This window comes from Neoarius graeffei, chromosome 12, assembly GCF_027579695.1.
Source record: "Neoarius graeffei isolate fNeoGra1 chromosome 12, fNeoGra1.pri, whole genome shotgun sequence".
Taxonomy (NCBI): domain Eukaryota; kingdom Metazoa; phylum Chordata; class Actinopteri; order Siluriformes; family Ariidae; genus Neoarius; species Neoarius graeffei.
In genome coordinates, this window is record NC_083580.1 from 58412327 (window position 1) to 58427624 (window position 15298).

The 15298-nt window shown below is 42.9% G+C and overlaps 1 protein-coding gene across 1 annotated transcript in view; it reads right to left on the bottom strand.

Moving 5' to 3' along the window:
- Positions 1-14020, bottom strand: part of rb1 (retinoblastoma 1) — a 123360-nt gene extending 109340 nt beyond the window's left edge. The window contains exons 1-4 of the mRNA XM_060936128.1: positions 13766-14020; positions 5602-5722; positions 5365-5468; positions 2571-2705 (exon numbers count right to left, since the gene is read on the bottom strand). Coding sequence (XP_060792111.1) covers positions 2571-2705; positions 5365-5468; positions 5602-5722; positions 13766-13857 — 452 coding nt within the window. The 5' untranslated portion in view covers positions 13858-14020. The remainder of the gene's footprint in view (positions 1-2570; positions 2706-5364; positions 5469-5601; positions 5723-13765) is intronic.
- Positions 14021-15298: the final 1278 nt, after the last annotated feature.

The window sequence follows — 15298 nt, forward strand, 5'->3', positions numbered from 1 at the left end:
ATAATATTGGGGGGCAAGTGGAAATTAACCCTCAGGGCATGTGGGTTTAAAAGTTAATGTCGAGCCCTGAATGCGCATGTTTTCTCCCAATGACGGGAAGCAGTGCTTAAACTTTATGCTGTTTGTGTCATTTATTGTCTACAGCAGTCTCTCTCAACCGGGGTGCCGCGGCACCCCGGCTTCGTTAGGGGTGCCGTCAAAAAATGATATATTCTAACACTGAAATAAATAAAATGAATTAAAATTCCAAAAAACGACAGTTACACTAATGCCGTCTCATCGCCGCCTCATGCATCATTAAAATTTGTCTCACGGCCCCCTTTCCCAGGTCACAACGTCACTGCCGGGGTCAGCGTGACCGCGTATATTTTATATGGGGGTGCCTTGAGAATTTGCATACTTCTGAAGGGTGCCGTGAATGAAAAAACGTTGAGAACCGCTGGTCTGGAGTGTTGTACTCTATGTGTGTTGTACCGTAGATTTGTAGTCCTGTGATGTTTAACTTAGCACCATGGTCCTGGAGAAAGGCTGTTTCGTTTTAACTGTGTACTATACCAACTGTATATGGCTGAAATGACAAAAGAACCTTAAGAGGGTGAAGAGGAGAGAAGAGAAGAAAGGGAGAGCTTCCCTATGCACTGTGATGTGTGTGTTAGAGTGAGACTTTATTTTGAATCTTTCAAAGCTGAAAAGTTCAAAATAAAGTCTCACACTAACACATACAAAACAGGGTGACATCAGGATGGCAGACAGCAAAGCTTTATAACATCCCATGTTAAACCTCTGATGGAGGCACATGGTGAATATAAAAACACAGCAGCAAGCATCCGTAGCATTAAATAAATAAATAAATTTTTTTAAAAAAACGGCTTCCTGGGCTGACAGCTCCACCCGTAATACGAATAAATGTGTGATAGCTCTGGCTGCCACTTACAAACACATTTTACACTCACTGGGAGCTCTGCTTTATGCAGGGCCTAAACATATTTTGCTTATATCATGTAGTTGCTGCTGGAAGGTGAAAAAAGGTAAAAAAAAAACAAAAAGGAAAAATAATATTTTTGCGATGAATTAAAATTTCTTCATCCAAACCAAAAAAAAAAAAAAATTCCCCAAATTTATGGCAAAACTGGTTATTCTGGACAGTACTCATTAACCACTTTCTAAAGCTGACTTAATAGATCCCTGCCTCAGGTTTCTGCTGCAATATCACTTATGCATTTCTGACCAACTCCAGCCTACCATGAGTTACTCCGTTAACTACACAGACAGCACTGGATCACAAAACCAGAGTCAGCAAGTTCTTTGTAAAGATTCATATCCGTGCCCTGGTCTCGACTCTAAATGGCAGGACAAAGCTGGAAGGTGACTAAAGTGAACAGATCGCAACATCTCTATATTAAATATTAAACTGTTGGCTTTTTAAAATTAATTTTGAACAGATAACCAGGGTTCTCCACTTTTCAAAAATAAAAGGTGGCGGAGGGGGCAGGGCGGGGCCCCGGTAGGGGGGCCAGGGGAACAAAGTCCACCAGAAGCTGACAGACTTTGGGCTTTTTCAACAGTGAAACTGGCCAATAAATGGATAGGAAATGCTAAATCATTGGTAAAATCATTTTACAAAAAATTAACACATTCTTACTGTACGTATCTTTACTGTCAATACGAGACTCATTTGACGTCAGTTGAGACTGATGCGCCTGATCCCTGAATTCATCATGTTTTTTTCTGCGTGAAAAATAAACGAACTTCCATGCATAAACAAAATACCCAATGACAATAAATGCATAAATTTTTTACAATACATATAATTAATGTTAACTGGGTGAAACCACTACAATCCATGCACCAGCTGGTGTGCGTGCCCGAGACTGGCACTACAAAGCCACCCCGGCCTCCATAGTTCGGGTCCTTTGACCCAGGAACCCGGAAGTCCTGCGGTAAACAAACAGTGAAGCAACGGGAAAATGCAGCTCTCGCCTACACAATCTCAGATACGCAAAATAAAAGACCTGAACTTAACTAATGTGTGTGTGTGCGCGCACTGTTATATGAATACTGTAACTGTGCATGGTCAGAAAAGACGATAGATAAGCGCAACCGTTGCACAATGACGCTACAAACACCCGCAAAGTTATTTAGTTGCTGGCTAGCTGCAGCTTCCAACGTTATGACTGTACAGTATGCGTCAGTATAGTGTAATATGGCGCGGTGTAGTGTAACGCAGGGATAGACCTGTATGCATTCGTTTAATGGTCTTCTGCATGTTAAATAGTCACAAAATTATAATAAAGCGAATACTTTACGATTTATTTGGTGTATACTGATGAAGGTACGTTTTGTTTTTTGGCCAAGGGAAGGGTGGCGGGCCAGAATTATAACGTGGCGGTGTGTAACTAATATTTCTACCAATATCATTCTTAAATTTAATTTGTGCTGCATCAGACCACACCATCGCCGATTATTTTCCTAGAACAGCATTACCCACTGCAGTTTACTTCTTACATAAATTCAGTGCTTGCATTTATTCTTTATCCTTAGTCCTAGGAGTCTTACTGAAAAAGTCTTACTTGACAAATCTCTGATAGAGAGCCAGCGACACCTCGTATTTCTTCTCAAGCCTCGTCACAGCGGAGTTTACTTTAGAGCTTATTGTGTCCACATTTTCATCCAGCTTTCGCACCAGGGTGAGAAACTGCTTCACGCTGCAAAGGACAAGCACAGCAGGAACATGAGCCTCGTAAATTAAAAACAGAAATACAAGTTTTCACTTAAAGTGTACCGGTACTGGTCATGCTTACAACATTAATCGAGCTTTATGTATTACTTATAGACAAAAGACGCACACATTCAGTCAAACACCATAAAAGCACTTCTGTGGACAATCTGATTCCGTGAATTACCCGTGGAGGCAGAACCACGGGGAGCAGCCACTGCCGGCCGGAAGTGGCATACAGTCGTTGATTCTGAGTTATCAGGTGCAAGTAAACAAGCTGTGTTCTGTGGGTCGAGATTCCCAGTCAAGTAACTTCAGAACATGTTGAATAAATATAGATCTAATACTTGTAATAGATCTTTATTTTATGGCACATATCTATTATTTCATGGCATTACGTGCAAGTAGATTTGGTTGTACTTTGGGGTCGAGAGCTTCACCGGCGAAGCTCGAAAGGTTTAGAACAGGTAGGTCATTTATTGAGATAAATATCTTCACATAAACCGTAAAACTCGTCCCCTTACTCAGTCACACCAGAGTCGGAAGGCTGAGCGTCCGCTTACGCATTCATAAAAGACTATTCACATGCCCTGTGTCCGAAATCGCTTACTATATAGGGCACTATATAGTGCGGACGCCATTTTGCAGTGCTGTCTGAAATGATAGCGAGGATTATTTACACCCTATATAGTGCACTCAAAGTATCCCACAATGCATCACGAAAAGTAGTGTACAACCGATGGTCACTAACCAAGCAATATATCCCATCATGCATTGCAGTCACGCTGAAAGAAATCAAATTAAAAGTCAAATTTGATTTAATAAAAGGCAGCAGCAAAGAAGAAAGTATTCAGCCTTGATTTTAAAAAAAAGGAAGCTGCAGATACTTTGTATTGATTAATGTGGGAAATACACTCAGTAAAATACGCATTTATTATTTTGAAAACCCACCAGCTGAATGATCTGGCACGTTTTAATTGTGCGACAGTAATGACATAAATACCAGCGTGACAGACAAGTGTCCGAAAGCATTTTTTCATTTTACCAATGAACTCACTATGTAGTCCTCTATATAGTAATTCCCTAGATAGGGAGTAATGAACAAGCGAGCGATTTCGGACACAGTGATGGTAACGGCATGATAATCACTTTCACTCTCAACTGGTTTCTCTTTCGCGGTGGGAACGCCCACCGTAAACAGGATAAAATCTGAGACACAGTTTGGGCTATTTGGAGGTAAAACTTGTTTCGAAATGGCTCGCGGATTTTACGCGCTTCGGATGATTCAGGACAGCGATTCACTTTCAGTTCAATCTTCAAACAGCAAATTCGGTTCAATCTTGAGAACTGCGACACTGATGATGAACGGTACTTTTTTTTTTTTTTTAAACTTCGACTTGATCCAGCCAAAGATCAGCTCGAGTAAGTGGAAATATTTCTTATGAGCAGATCGGTTGACAATGTGTTATCTTAGACTGGTATTTGCAGCACAAGGTCAGTGACCAGTCCACTGCAGCCCAGCCAACCTGACAAACCAACTGTGCGTCACTACCAGTGCCGGAACAGCCCGTGAAGAAGGCGACATGTTGCTGACCATGCCTGACTGTCGGAGCAGTGACTTAAAACTCGTGCGTACTTGAAAAGAGCTTATGACGAACGTTACATAACAGAACCACTGGTATCATACGTCATCTTTTGAAATAGCTAGTAATTAAAATTCACTGCAGGTACCCTTTTAGACAAATTAGAACTGTGCTCGTTTATGGAACAGCAGAGAACACAGTTACTAGGACAAGTGGCCCAAAAGCTGGTAAAGGACAGTCAGGGCGGCACGGTGGTGTAGTGGTTAGCACGGTCGCCTCACAGCAAGAAGTTTCCGGGTTCGAACCCAGCGGCCGGCAAGGGCCTTTCTGTGTAGAGTTTGCATGCTCTCCCCGTGGGTTTCCTCCGGTTTCCCTCACAGTCCAAAGACATGCGGTTAGGTTAACGTGGGGCGGCCTTGGGCTGAAGTGCCCTTGAGCAAGGTACCTAACCCCTGACTGCTCCCCGGGTGCTCTAGTATGGCTGCTCACTGCTCTGGGTGTGTGTGCACGCGTGTTTACTGCTTCAGATGGGTTAAATGCAGAGGATGAATTTCACTGTGCTTGAAGGGTGCATGTGACAAATAAAGGTTTCTTCTAAGAAAAATGAACTTAGAGAGGCAATTCAGTAAAGTTACACGCCCACACTGAAACATCTTAGCATACCATCCAGTTCTGCCATGACCGGCAAGTAGAAACTCAAGAACAGGGTTAGAATTGGTTAAAGTATTTGACTCGGCTGCTGTGAGGAGATCATCGTGCTTAGGAAGAAGCATTAGATTAATTTCTTCATATCAGAGGAGCAACATGGTGATGTTCTTTTTACAACATAGCCGCCTACAAGAGGTTCAAATACTTAATACCCCAGCCTTGATTAATTCTCAAATCTGATTGGCCAGAAAGGGGTGCTAATCGTAACTCTACCTCACACCACACCATCATTGACTAGAACAACAAACCCTACGATGTTTCCAGACCCTTTTGGTCATCATTTTATTGGTCATATTTTAACCTACTTTTCCCATGTTGTTCAGATATCCTTATTCATAATTCTCTCTTTCCACCTACCTCAGCCCAACAGCCTTCTGAAATTCCGTAAAAGTGAACCGGATGTCGTCCAAGTCCACAGCTGAAATGTACACACATGCGCCCCAGAGTTGCTTGTTTGATTCCTGCGTTACAAAATCATCAAAATTATACGATAAACAGAAACTGCGCATGACTAATTTCCACAAAAAACAAAACAAAACACACACACATGGACACGTTGTGCAGGTTAAACACTAATGAAGGATGAACACATACGGTGACTTTCTCTGCTGTCTTGGTCATCAACTCCCACAGTGACCACGCCTGAGTACACACCGAGTCGGAGACTGAGAGGTCCTTACAAAGGGAGACAAATTCCGGATCTTTCTCTTTGTGCCTGGCAGAGAGAGAGAGAGAGAGAGAGAAATGTTGGTAAATACTACAACTAGTTCAAGTCAATAGTTTTATTTGTATGGTGCTTTCAAAAAGTTACATATACACCCTCACCGATCAGCCATATTATAACCACTGACAGGTGACGTAAATAACATTGGTTATCTCGTTACAATGGCACCTGTTGAGGGGTGGGATATATTAGACAGCAAGAGAACACTCAATTCTTGAAGTTGATGTGTTGGAAAAAACAAAACAAAATAGGCAATCGTAAGGAACTGAGCGACTTTAACAAGGACCAAATTGTGATGGCTAGATGACTGGGTCTGAACATCTCCAAAATGGCACATCCTGTGGCATGTTCCTGGTATGCAGCGGTTAGTACCTACCAAAAATGGTCCAAGGAAGGACAACCAGTGAACCAACAACAGGATCATGGGTGTCAAAGGCTCATTGATTCGCATGGGGCATGAAGGCTAGTCCATATGATCCAATCCCAGAGATGACTGGGGGGCGGTACAGTGGTGGAACAGTTAGCACTGTCGCCTCACAGCAAGGTTCTGGGTTTGAGCCGAGTGGCCGACGGGGGCCTTTGTGTGTGGAGTTTGCATGTTCTCCCCATATCTCCATGGGTTTCCTCCCACAGTCCAAAAACATGCAGGTTAGGTTAGGTTAACCGGCTACTCTAAATTGTCCACAGGTGTGAATGTGTGCGTGATTGGTTGAGACGGGAAAACCTCAATAATAATAATAATAATAATAATAATACAGTAGAAGGTAATGGGAAACCACTACTGTAATTCCTCCCTCAAAAACTTTGATGGCTGAAGCTGTCAGAACAAACCTGCCATCAGGTTGAACACGAATGATGATGATGATTGGGTCTGAGCATCTCCAAAAAGGCGCATCTTGTAGGGTGTTCTCGGTATGCAGCAGTCAGTACTAGGCTTGGCACGCTTATGGGAAAAAAACCGAACCGTACGATACGCCTGTTGCGGTGCAATACGCGTATAAACCGCGGTACCCCTATTTAAGACGTTCGCCAAAAAAAAAGCCGAATGCCCGTATGAAACCACGTGGTTCTCTTTCGCGCGAACAGGGGTGATAGCATTCCACCGCGGCGCCGGAAAAAAAAAAAAAATCTAGTTCGCCCATTATCCTGTGTCATTCTGAGATGCGCAGATAGACAGTAAAGGGAATTCGGAATTCCCTTTACTGTCTATCTGCACATCTCAGAATGACACAGGATAATGGGCGAACTAGATTTTTTTTTTTTCCGGCGAGGGGAGGGGAGGTTTGTTTTAAACAGTGCAGTGATTGGTTTTATTGCAATAGCCTATTTTATATTGGCTATGTGTGTATTTTGTTATAAATCGTTCTAAGAATACAGTGGCACTTTAAGATTAGATAAGAAATCCAGCCATACGTTTCAAAACACTGCACTTTAATTTCAAGTGAAAAAATACATCCTCACTCTCAGGGATTAGAAGAGTTTTTGATTCGGTTTTTGTATATAGGTGGTTGGTTGGTCGCCACATAAAAGTTTAAGTTTTAACACACACATCTGTTCAAAAGTAAGCTTTAAGAACTCATTTTTATTTCTTCCAATTATGAAAACTCTGTATGTGACAAAAGACACCTGGTTCCTCTAGATGCCACAACATGGCAGCAAACACTCCTGACACTTTGTATAAATACTGTAGTAAATAAAAAAGCTGTTGAAATTATCCATGTCTTCCCTCTTGCTGTTTCAAAATACTACCTGGCTTTTCATCAGAGATTGTTCATAAAATGTGCTTATGTCAACTCAAACTCAGTTTGTGCATGATTATTTCATTGTAACTATAATTTTAACCTCTCTTAAATGCTGTATCCTAAACTATGTTTACTTAAGGTAAATAGTAGGCTATATGCCCAAATACAGAGTACTTAAGATTTAAAAAAAAAAAAAAAAAACGCAATACGTACCGAACCGCAGACCTCAAACCGCAATACGTACCGAACCGCGACTTTTGTGAACCGTGCCACCCCTAGTCAGTACCTACTAAACATGCTCCAAGGAAGGACGACAGGTGAACCGGTGAGATTTTATACACATTCACACAGCAACTTGAGAGACCTTTGCAGATTTAGAGCCCTACCGAGCAAGCCAGAGGCAACAATGATGAGGAAAAACTTCCTGAGATGACATGGGGGTGGGACTAAAGATGACCAGACTCGCACTTGCCCATGCTCATCTGAGTGACACTAAACAGTCGGATTATAAAGCATTATAGGCAGGTAATAACTGCTGCTGTAGGTAATAACTGTAGGTTTAGTAGGTAATAACTGCTGCATACCGAGAACACCCTACAAGATGCACCTTTTTGGAGATGCCCAGACCAAGGTCACGACCAGTTCTGATCGAGGGAGTCGAGGTGGAGGCTGTGGATTCCTACAAGTACCTCGGGCTGTGGCTGGACAGCAAGCTGGACTGGACTTGCAACACCAACCACCTGTACAGGAAGGTACAGAGCAGGCTGTACTTCCTGAGGAGGCTGCGGTCCTTTAACATCTGCAGGAAACTCCTGTGGATGTTCTATCAGTCCATGGTTGCCAGTGTCCTGTTTTTACATCATGGTGTGCTGGGGGGGCAGCACATCCAAGGAGGACACATCCAGGCTGGACAAACTGATCAGGCGGGCCAGCTCTGTGGTCGGCATGAAGCTGGACTCTCTAGTGACGGTGGCAGAGAAGAGGACTATGGACAAACTACTGAACATCATGGACGATGCCAGTCACCCTCTGCATACCGTCATCAGCAACCAGAGGAGCCTGTTCAGTGACAGAATGCTCCTTCCCAAGTGCAGGACTAACAGACTTCGAAACTCCTTTGTCCCTCACGCCATCAGACTGTATAACTCCTCTCTGGGGGGGGGGGGGGGGGGGGGGGGGGCAGAAGGACAGAGGACGGGAAGGAGCAGTAGCCTAGCCTGACAAAAAGCAATACCGAACAATGCGCAATACCTCTCCTGCTAGATTGTGAGAGTTTTCTTTGATATATGTTCATACTTTAATTTATCTAGAAGTTTTCTCTATTTTCTATTCTCTGTTTATTCTGTAATGATGCTGCTGGAATTTTAATTTCCCTGAGGGAACCCTCCCAAAGGGATCAATAAAGTTTTATCTATCTATCTATCTATCTATCTATTACAGTATACAGGTGTAGAAGAGTCAAGACAAACAGTACTAAGTGTATTAAAATAATGTTCACAATCTGCCGAACGAGTGTCCTCAGATGAGAGACGAGTCTTCATGAGTACAGCAGAACAAAGCAATATCATCCAGAGGGGATAAAACACAAAGCAACGGTGAGACTTGGGCTGGGTTGTTTTTTTTTTAATCATCCGAGACCATCCACAACAGCAGAACGTGTGCCATTATTGCAGAACCTCGAAAGAGAAAAATATTGTTGAATCAGGCAGGTCTGAAGGAGCGACAGGAGGAGAAGGGGATCAGGCTCAGCCACCAGCATCACGTGATCCTCTAGTGGTCAGATCCATCAGTGGAGATTGAGCTGTAGAATTAAAGGGCACGTCTTGGGTATATTTACAGTAGGAGCAAGATCAATGTAATCCTCTTATTTTAAAATAAACTTTGGTCAAATATCTGTCACATTTTGCGCAATATTTTTTACCTTGCGCAATACCAGAAAAATTCAGCTGAAATCAAGCCATTTGAGGCGAATTGGTCCACCAGTGAAAAAACTTGGCATTTGGATTTCCCGGCAAACATTGATTTTCGTGATGTCGCATGTGGGACGCCTCCTTCTGAATCCCTTGTCAGTGTTGGTTTGTTTATGAGAAAACGACCTGGTGGTTTTCTGCAAATTTCTTCGATGTTATCGCGTAATTATTAAAATGGTTAACAGCTGTATCGTAGGAGGGTGCAGCAACACCAATCTTGATGGGATTAGTACTCATCGTTTTCCAAAAGACCGGACAATGAGAGAGAAATGGGAGCGCTTCGTGCGAGGCACCCGGAAAAACTGGCAACACGCAACAGACCACAGCATCATATGCGGGGCTCACTTCATAAAGCCAGACGACTTTGAGAACTATTTGCAGTGGGAAATGGGCTTCAAGAAGCAACTTGATCTGAAAAAAGACGCAGTTCCATCTGTTAGAATGCCCAAATCAACTCCGTCTCCATCTGTGTCAGCGTCACCAAAGGAGCCAGCCGTGTTCGTCTCCCCTGACAGAAGGCGAAGTGCCGCATCCACTGAGGCTCTCGAAGCCGAGGACCAAGCAGAGCCGAGAAAAAGACCAAGAAAAATTGCCAATTCACAAGTTGACTGTTGCCAGGGTAAGAAATAAGAGATACTATACTCTAAATTAGGTATTCCTGTGTTTGTGTGGTACATCTCTGGGCCGAGGTCAGTATTCAAGGCCGAGGTCACGGTATTTCACAATACGGACTGACCTTAAGCTGGTAAATAATATTTTTTTTTCTTCACCAAATTCTAACAGAAAACGAGAGCACCCGAAAGGGAAAACCGAGCCGAGATTTTGAATCCTCATTCACGGCTGTAATGCAAATTGCTTCCTCCTCGGTATACAAGTGCACTTCCATGGCAGGAAAAAAAAACTACATTTTGCCACCTATGTAGTCCCCCATTTATACAAATAGGAGTCATTCAGCCATGTTTTTGCTCAGCATTAGCAACAGTTACAGGTTTTTAGCTTTCTCCTGAAATGTTTCCTTTTATTTCTTCTTCCTCAGGGTAGTAAAACTCGCTTTCGCTGTGAACACTGTCGTTATCACTATCCATGCTGTAAAATTAATGCTATTATGCTGAGAAATGCTGGCAAAAATTTATAAGATTTCTGATAATCTTATAAATAAATCTTATTAAAAAAAGATAACTGTTGACAAAAAATGCTACTATGTTTGTTGTTGTTGTGAACGAGCGAGTCGCCAGAGGTCCGTAACCGGAGTCCGTACTGTAGGATATGGTCCCGCTTGCCAGCCAATCAGAGCGCAGGATTTGATGGAAACCGGACTGCGAAAAAAATAAATACACTTACTTCACATGTATCAAGGGATATGCATGTCAGGGCTTGAGATCTTGGGACCTGTCAAACACATTAAATGTATATACAACCCCGCTTAGCCGGAATCGTCTTCACTACTTGAATCATCATCAAATCCAAACAGATGAGGCCCCAATTGATTGATTGCTTTATTCCAAACAGTAAAGAAGAAAGAGTTTTAAAAAAATTAAAAATGCAATAATCAAAACATCGTCATAAACAAACAGAATAGCGTAGCCACAAGGCAGTAACATAATAATGTTCGGAAAGGATTAGGAAGAAGTAAATAACTTATCAAATCCTAACCCTCTATACCACCCACGACTCGAAATTCGCAGTGGTCCGGTCACCCGAGGCGACTTAATTTGTCATTTGGCAGGTAATTCCTGTCACTAGCCAGCCCGGCTGGCTAGTTGAAAATAAAAAAAATATATATATGAAGTGAAGATTCAGACACACCGTCAACTAAAGCCGCCACATATTAAGCGTGTGCCGTGTCTGTGTTAATCGATGTGTTTATCGGCAGGACGGAAAATACCGAAGAATTCCGAATCATATCATGTATGAGTCAGGCTGTCGGTTTTTTCACTACTGCGCATACATATAACGCATCTCGTTGAATATTGCGGTAATCACGTTCTCAAATTCAATAGATGTGGCCACATTATCGCCCATTTAAACACTTGTTTTTGTTGTTGTTTACATCTACATCTGCCAAAGCTACGTTGCAATGTGGAATTTTCTGCAAGGTGTACAGAAACCGCCAGAGACGGGGACAAAGCGATCTCGGTCTGAAAAGGAGAAAAAGGCCGCTGATAAAGCGTACGAGAAGGAGAAACGACAAAGGACTTATAAGCAAACGTGGGAGCAGGGTAGGCCTTGGCTGTGATACGATTTTTATGGAATAATTAATTTTTTTCAAGTTGATTCCTAGTCAATATGAAGCTCCTAATGCTTTCTCTCTCATAAATGGTTAAATACAGAAAGCATGTTGGACATATTTTGGGTGCTATAGTCATGATAGTAAGGATATTTGTTTTCAATACTCATACACCAAGTTGCCAAATTTTCCAACATATTATTATTTGTTGATATTATATTATGGTGCTCTGTGTTGTTCTCACTTATGTATTTAACAACAGTATCAAAATACTCAGGTCTTGAAATAAATGCACATTAGTCATGAACAATGGTAACTACTCTCTTTTGTGTTATTTTTGACAGAAGTAAAATTCATACATGAACAAATTTTGGCGAGTTGATTTTCTGTTTGGCGAGTTACTTTGGAAGGTAACTAGTCCGGCTGGCTGGTGAAAAAAATATATGAATTTCTAGGTCTGCCACCACGAATCAAACGTCACTTTCCGCCATAATAAACTATATATACACAAAAGAAAACAAAAGCAACAAACAAAATATTATATAATTCTATATTATAACATCGGACATCTCATTATGTTCTTCATCCAAAGGTGAAGTAACATTGCGCTCAGGCGACAATTCCATATTTTAATCCAAAATCGCTCGTTGCTAAACTTAGTCTGCACAGACTGTGCACTGAACCCATGCAGGCTCTCTCAGCCTGCTGGCGGATCCACACATGACGTCACGAATCTGGATCAATCTGGCTCCAGACTCCTTTGGGATTTTTCCAGACGCGTTTTGTTTTTTTTTTTTTTTGCTGTAGACAGATGGCCTTGTGCAAAATTACCTTTCTGGAGGAGTGCGTAAACTGTGGTGTAAGTGGTTAGCACGGTCACCTCACAGCAAGAAGGTTCTGGGTTCGAGCCGGCAAGGGCCTTTCTGTTACCCCTTTTCCACCAAATCAGTTCCAGGGCTGGTTCGGGGCCAGTGCTGGTTCACAACTCGTTCAACTTGCGAACCAGCCAAGAACCAGTTTGCTTTTCCATAGCTCGGGGTGCTAAGGGGAGCCACGTCTATACGTCAGTTACGTCGCTGCGTTTGCATAAACCTTGGCGCGAACATCGAAGCAACAACAACACGGAGAAGAAGAAGCAGCAGCAACAACAACAACAATAATGGATGACTTCGTGTTTGTACAGCTGCTGCTTCTGGCTTGCCCCCTCCTGCTGATGTAAGCAGTTCTTTCCTCTAGCCCAGCAAAGAGCTGGTGCTACCCTGGAACCGGTTTTTCTGTCCCAGAGCCAGTTCGTCAGTGTAAACAGAAAACCCGGTTTCAAACTAAGCACTGGCCCCGAACCAGCCCTGGAACTGATTTGGTGGAAAAGGGCTTTGTGTGGGTTTCCTCCGGGTGCTCCGGTTTCCCCCACAGTCCAAAGACATGCAGTTAAGTTAGGTTAATATGGGACGGCCTTGGGCTGAGGTGCCCTTGAGCGAGACCCCTAACTCCCAATTGCTCCCCGGGCGCTGTTAGCATGGCTGCCCACTGCTCTGGGTATGTGTGTGTGTGTTTTCACTGCTTCAGATGGGTTAATGCAGAGATGAAATTTCACAAGTGTGTGATGAATAAAGTTGTGCTTTCCTTCTTTCAAATAAAAAATTTATATACATTATTTATGTATATATCGTATACAGAGTCTACCTGTTCTGTGCAATTTTTCCGAGCCTCTGAATAAAGTGAATCTAATCTAATCCCCACTAAATTGGTCCACTAGAATTAAGTAAATGACTGACAAATCAAACAATGCAGCTAGAGATATTATAACTGACTTAACTGGTAAATAAACTGGATGCATAAGTTTACAGAATGCCTTCAGTGGGATAAACAGTGATGTAATGTTTTGGTTTTGAGTCACGTGACAAGATGACGGTTAACAATAGCGTCGCTCTGACTCAGCTAGCTTGCTAGCTAACCGGGAACGCTGTTGTTGTTGTTGTTGTTTAGGCGAACTAGCTAGCCGGCTAGTAACAAGACAGTGGACTTGGTCATTTCTTACTGAAACACAATAAACCCCGGGTTAAGTGCAGAAACCGTGTGAAAGCCCGAGTCTTACAGTTCCAGAGAGAGAACCGAGTTCTCCTTCCGGTTGCTCCACTTCAGCTCTCTGCTTGGAGGAGTCCCGCCGCCGCGCCTTTTGGGAGGCATCCTGACAAACCCCCGCTGTGTAACCCGCTCAAAACACGGAAAAATATCCGAAATAATAAACCGCCACCTGACTGAAAACAAAGACACCGCTTCAAGGAACTGAACCCGCCCCGTCCATCACCTCCTCCGGCCACTCACACTGCACCGTTCACCCTCAGCCCTCAAAGCGCGGGAAAACTCCTCCTCGTCACATCCGATACACACACGTCACTTCCGCCTGGCCACCGCAGGCGCTTTTGTGTGATTGATTTTATGATGTAAAATAATGCACAAAATACATCAATAAAGTGGACATTAAAACACACAGATAACACAATAAAGTCTACAACATTTATTTCGATTGTGGCCCGGCAAGAATACTAGTGCGTCTCAAAAAATTAGAATATTGTGAAAAAGTTCAATATTTTCCATCAAGTGAAAATGTTATATGGTGGTGTAGTGGTTAGTGCTGTCGCCTCACAGTAAGAAGGTCCGGGTTCGAGCCCCGTGGCCTTTTTTTTTTTTGCATGTTCTCCCTGTGCCCGCGTGGGTTTCCTCCGGGTGCTCCGGTTTCCCCCACAGTCCAAAGACATGCAGGTTAGGTTAACTGGTGACTCTAAATTGAGCGTAGGTGTGAATGTGAGTGTGAATGGTTGTCTGTGTCTATGTGTCAGCCCTGTGATGACCTGGCGACTTGTCCAGGGTGTACCCCACCTTTCGCCCGTAGTCAGCTGGGATAGGCTCCAGCTTGCCTGCGACCCTGTAGAACAGGATAAAGCGGCTAGAGATAATGAGATAAGAAAATGTTATATATTATAGACTCATTACACATCAACTAAAATGTTTCAAGCATTTTTCTATTTTAATTTTAATCAGTATGGCATACAGTCAGGGGCGGACTTACCATTAGGCAAACCAAGGCGGTTGCCTAGGGCCCCCAAAATTTGGGGGCCCCTAACGGTCAGCCCCGTCACAGTAAACACCAAACAATATATATGTAATCTTAATTTGTCTCTGATATTAAGTAGTCAACGATATAAATGGAAAAACACACCAAAATAGCATCAGAATATCGAATTCATGTGTATAGTATTTGTCTCAGCACACCCCCCTCCCCGGTTGTTTTACATTGGACTAGTCCATGATCTGACGATGTAGACAGGTGCGCGACGGAAATTCAAACCAAAGCAGAGGGAACTGTAAATAAGATGAAGCGCAGTTATGACAGTGTTTGCGCTAAACGGAAAAAAAGGGCACAAAGCAAAAAGAATGCAGCTGCACTTCTGAAACTAACTACCTTTTTCAAATCGCCTGAGTCTGCTACAGCCTCAACCTCCGCTGTTGACTCTGTTGAGGAATGTGTTCGTGTGGAGGAGGTAGACTTTCAAGTAGGACTTTCTTTCTCATATGATTATGATGAACAATGGACATTTGGAGATTAAGGACTTTTCAGGGCGGCACG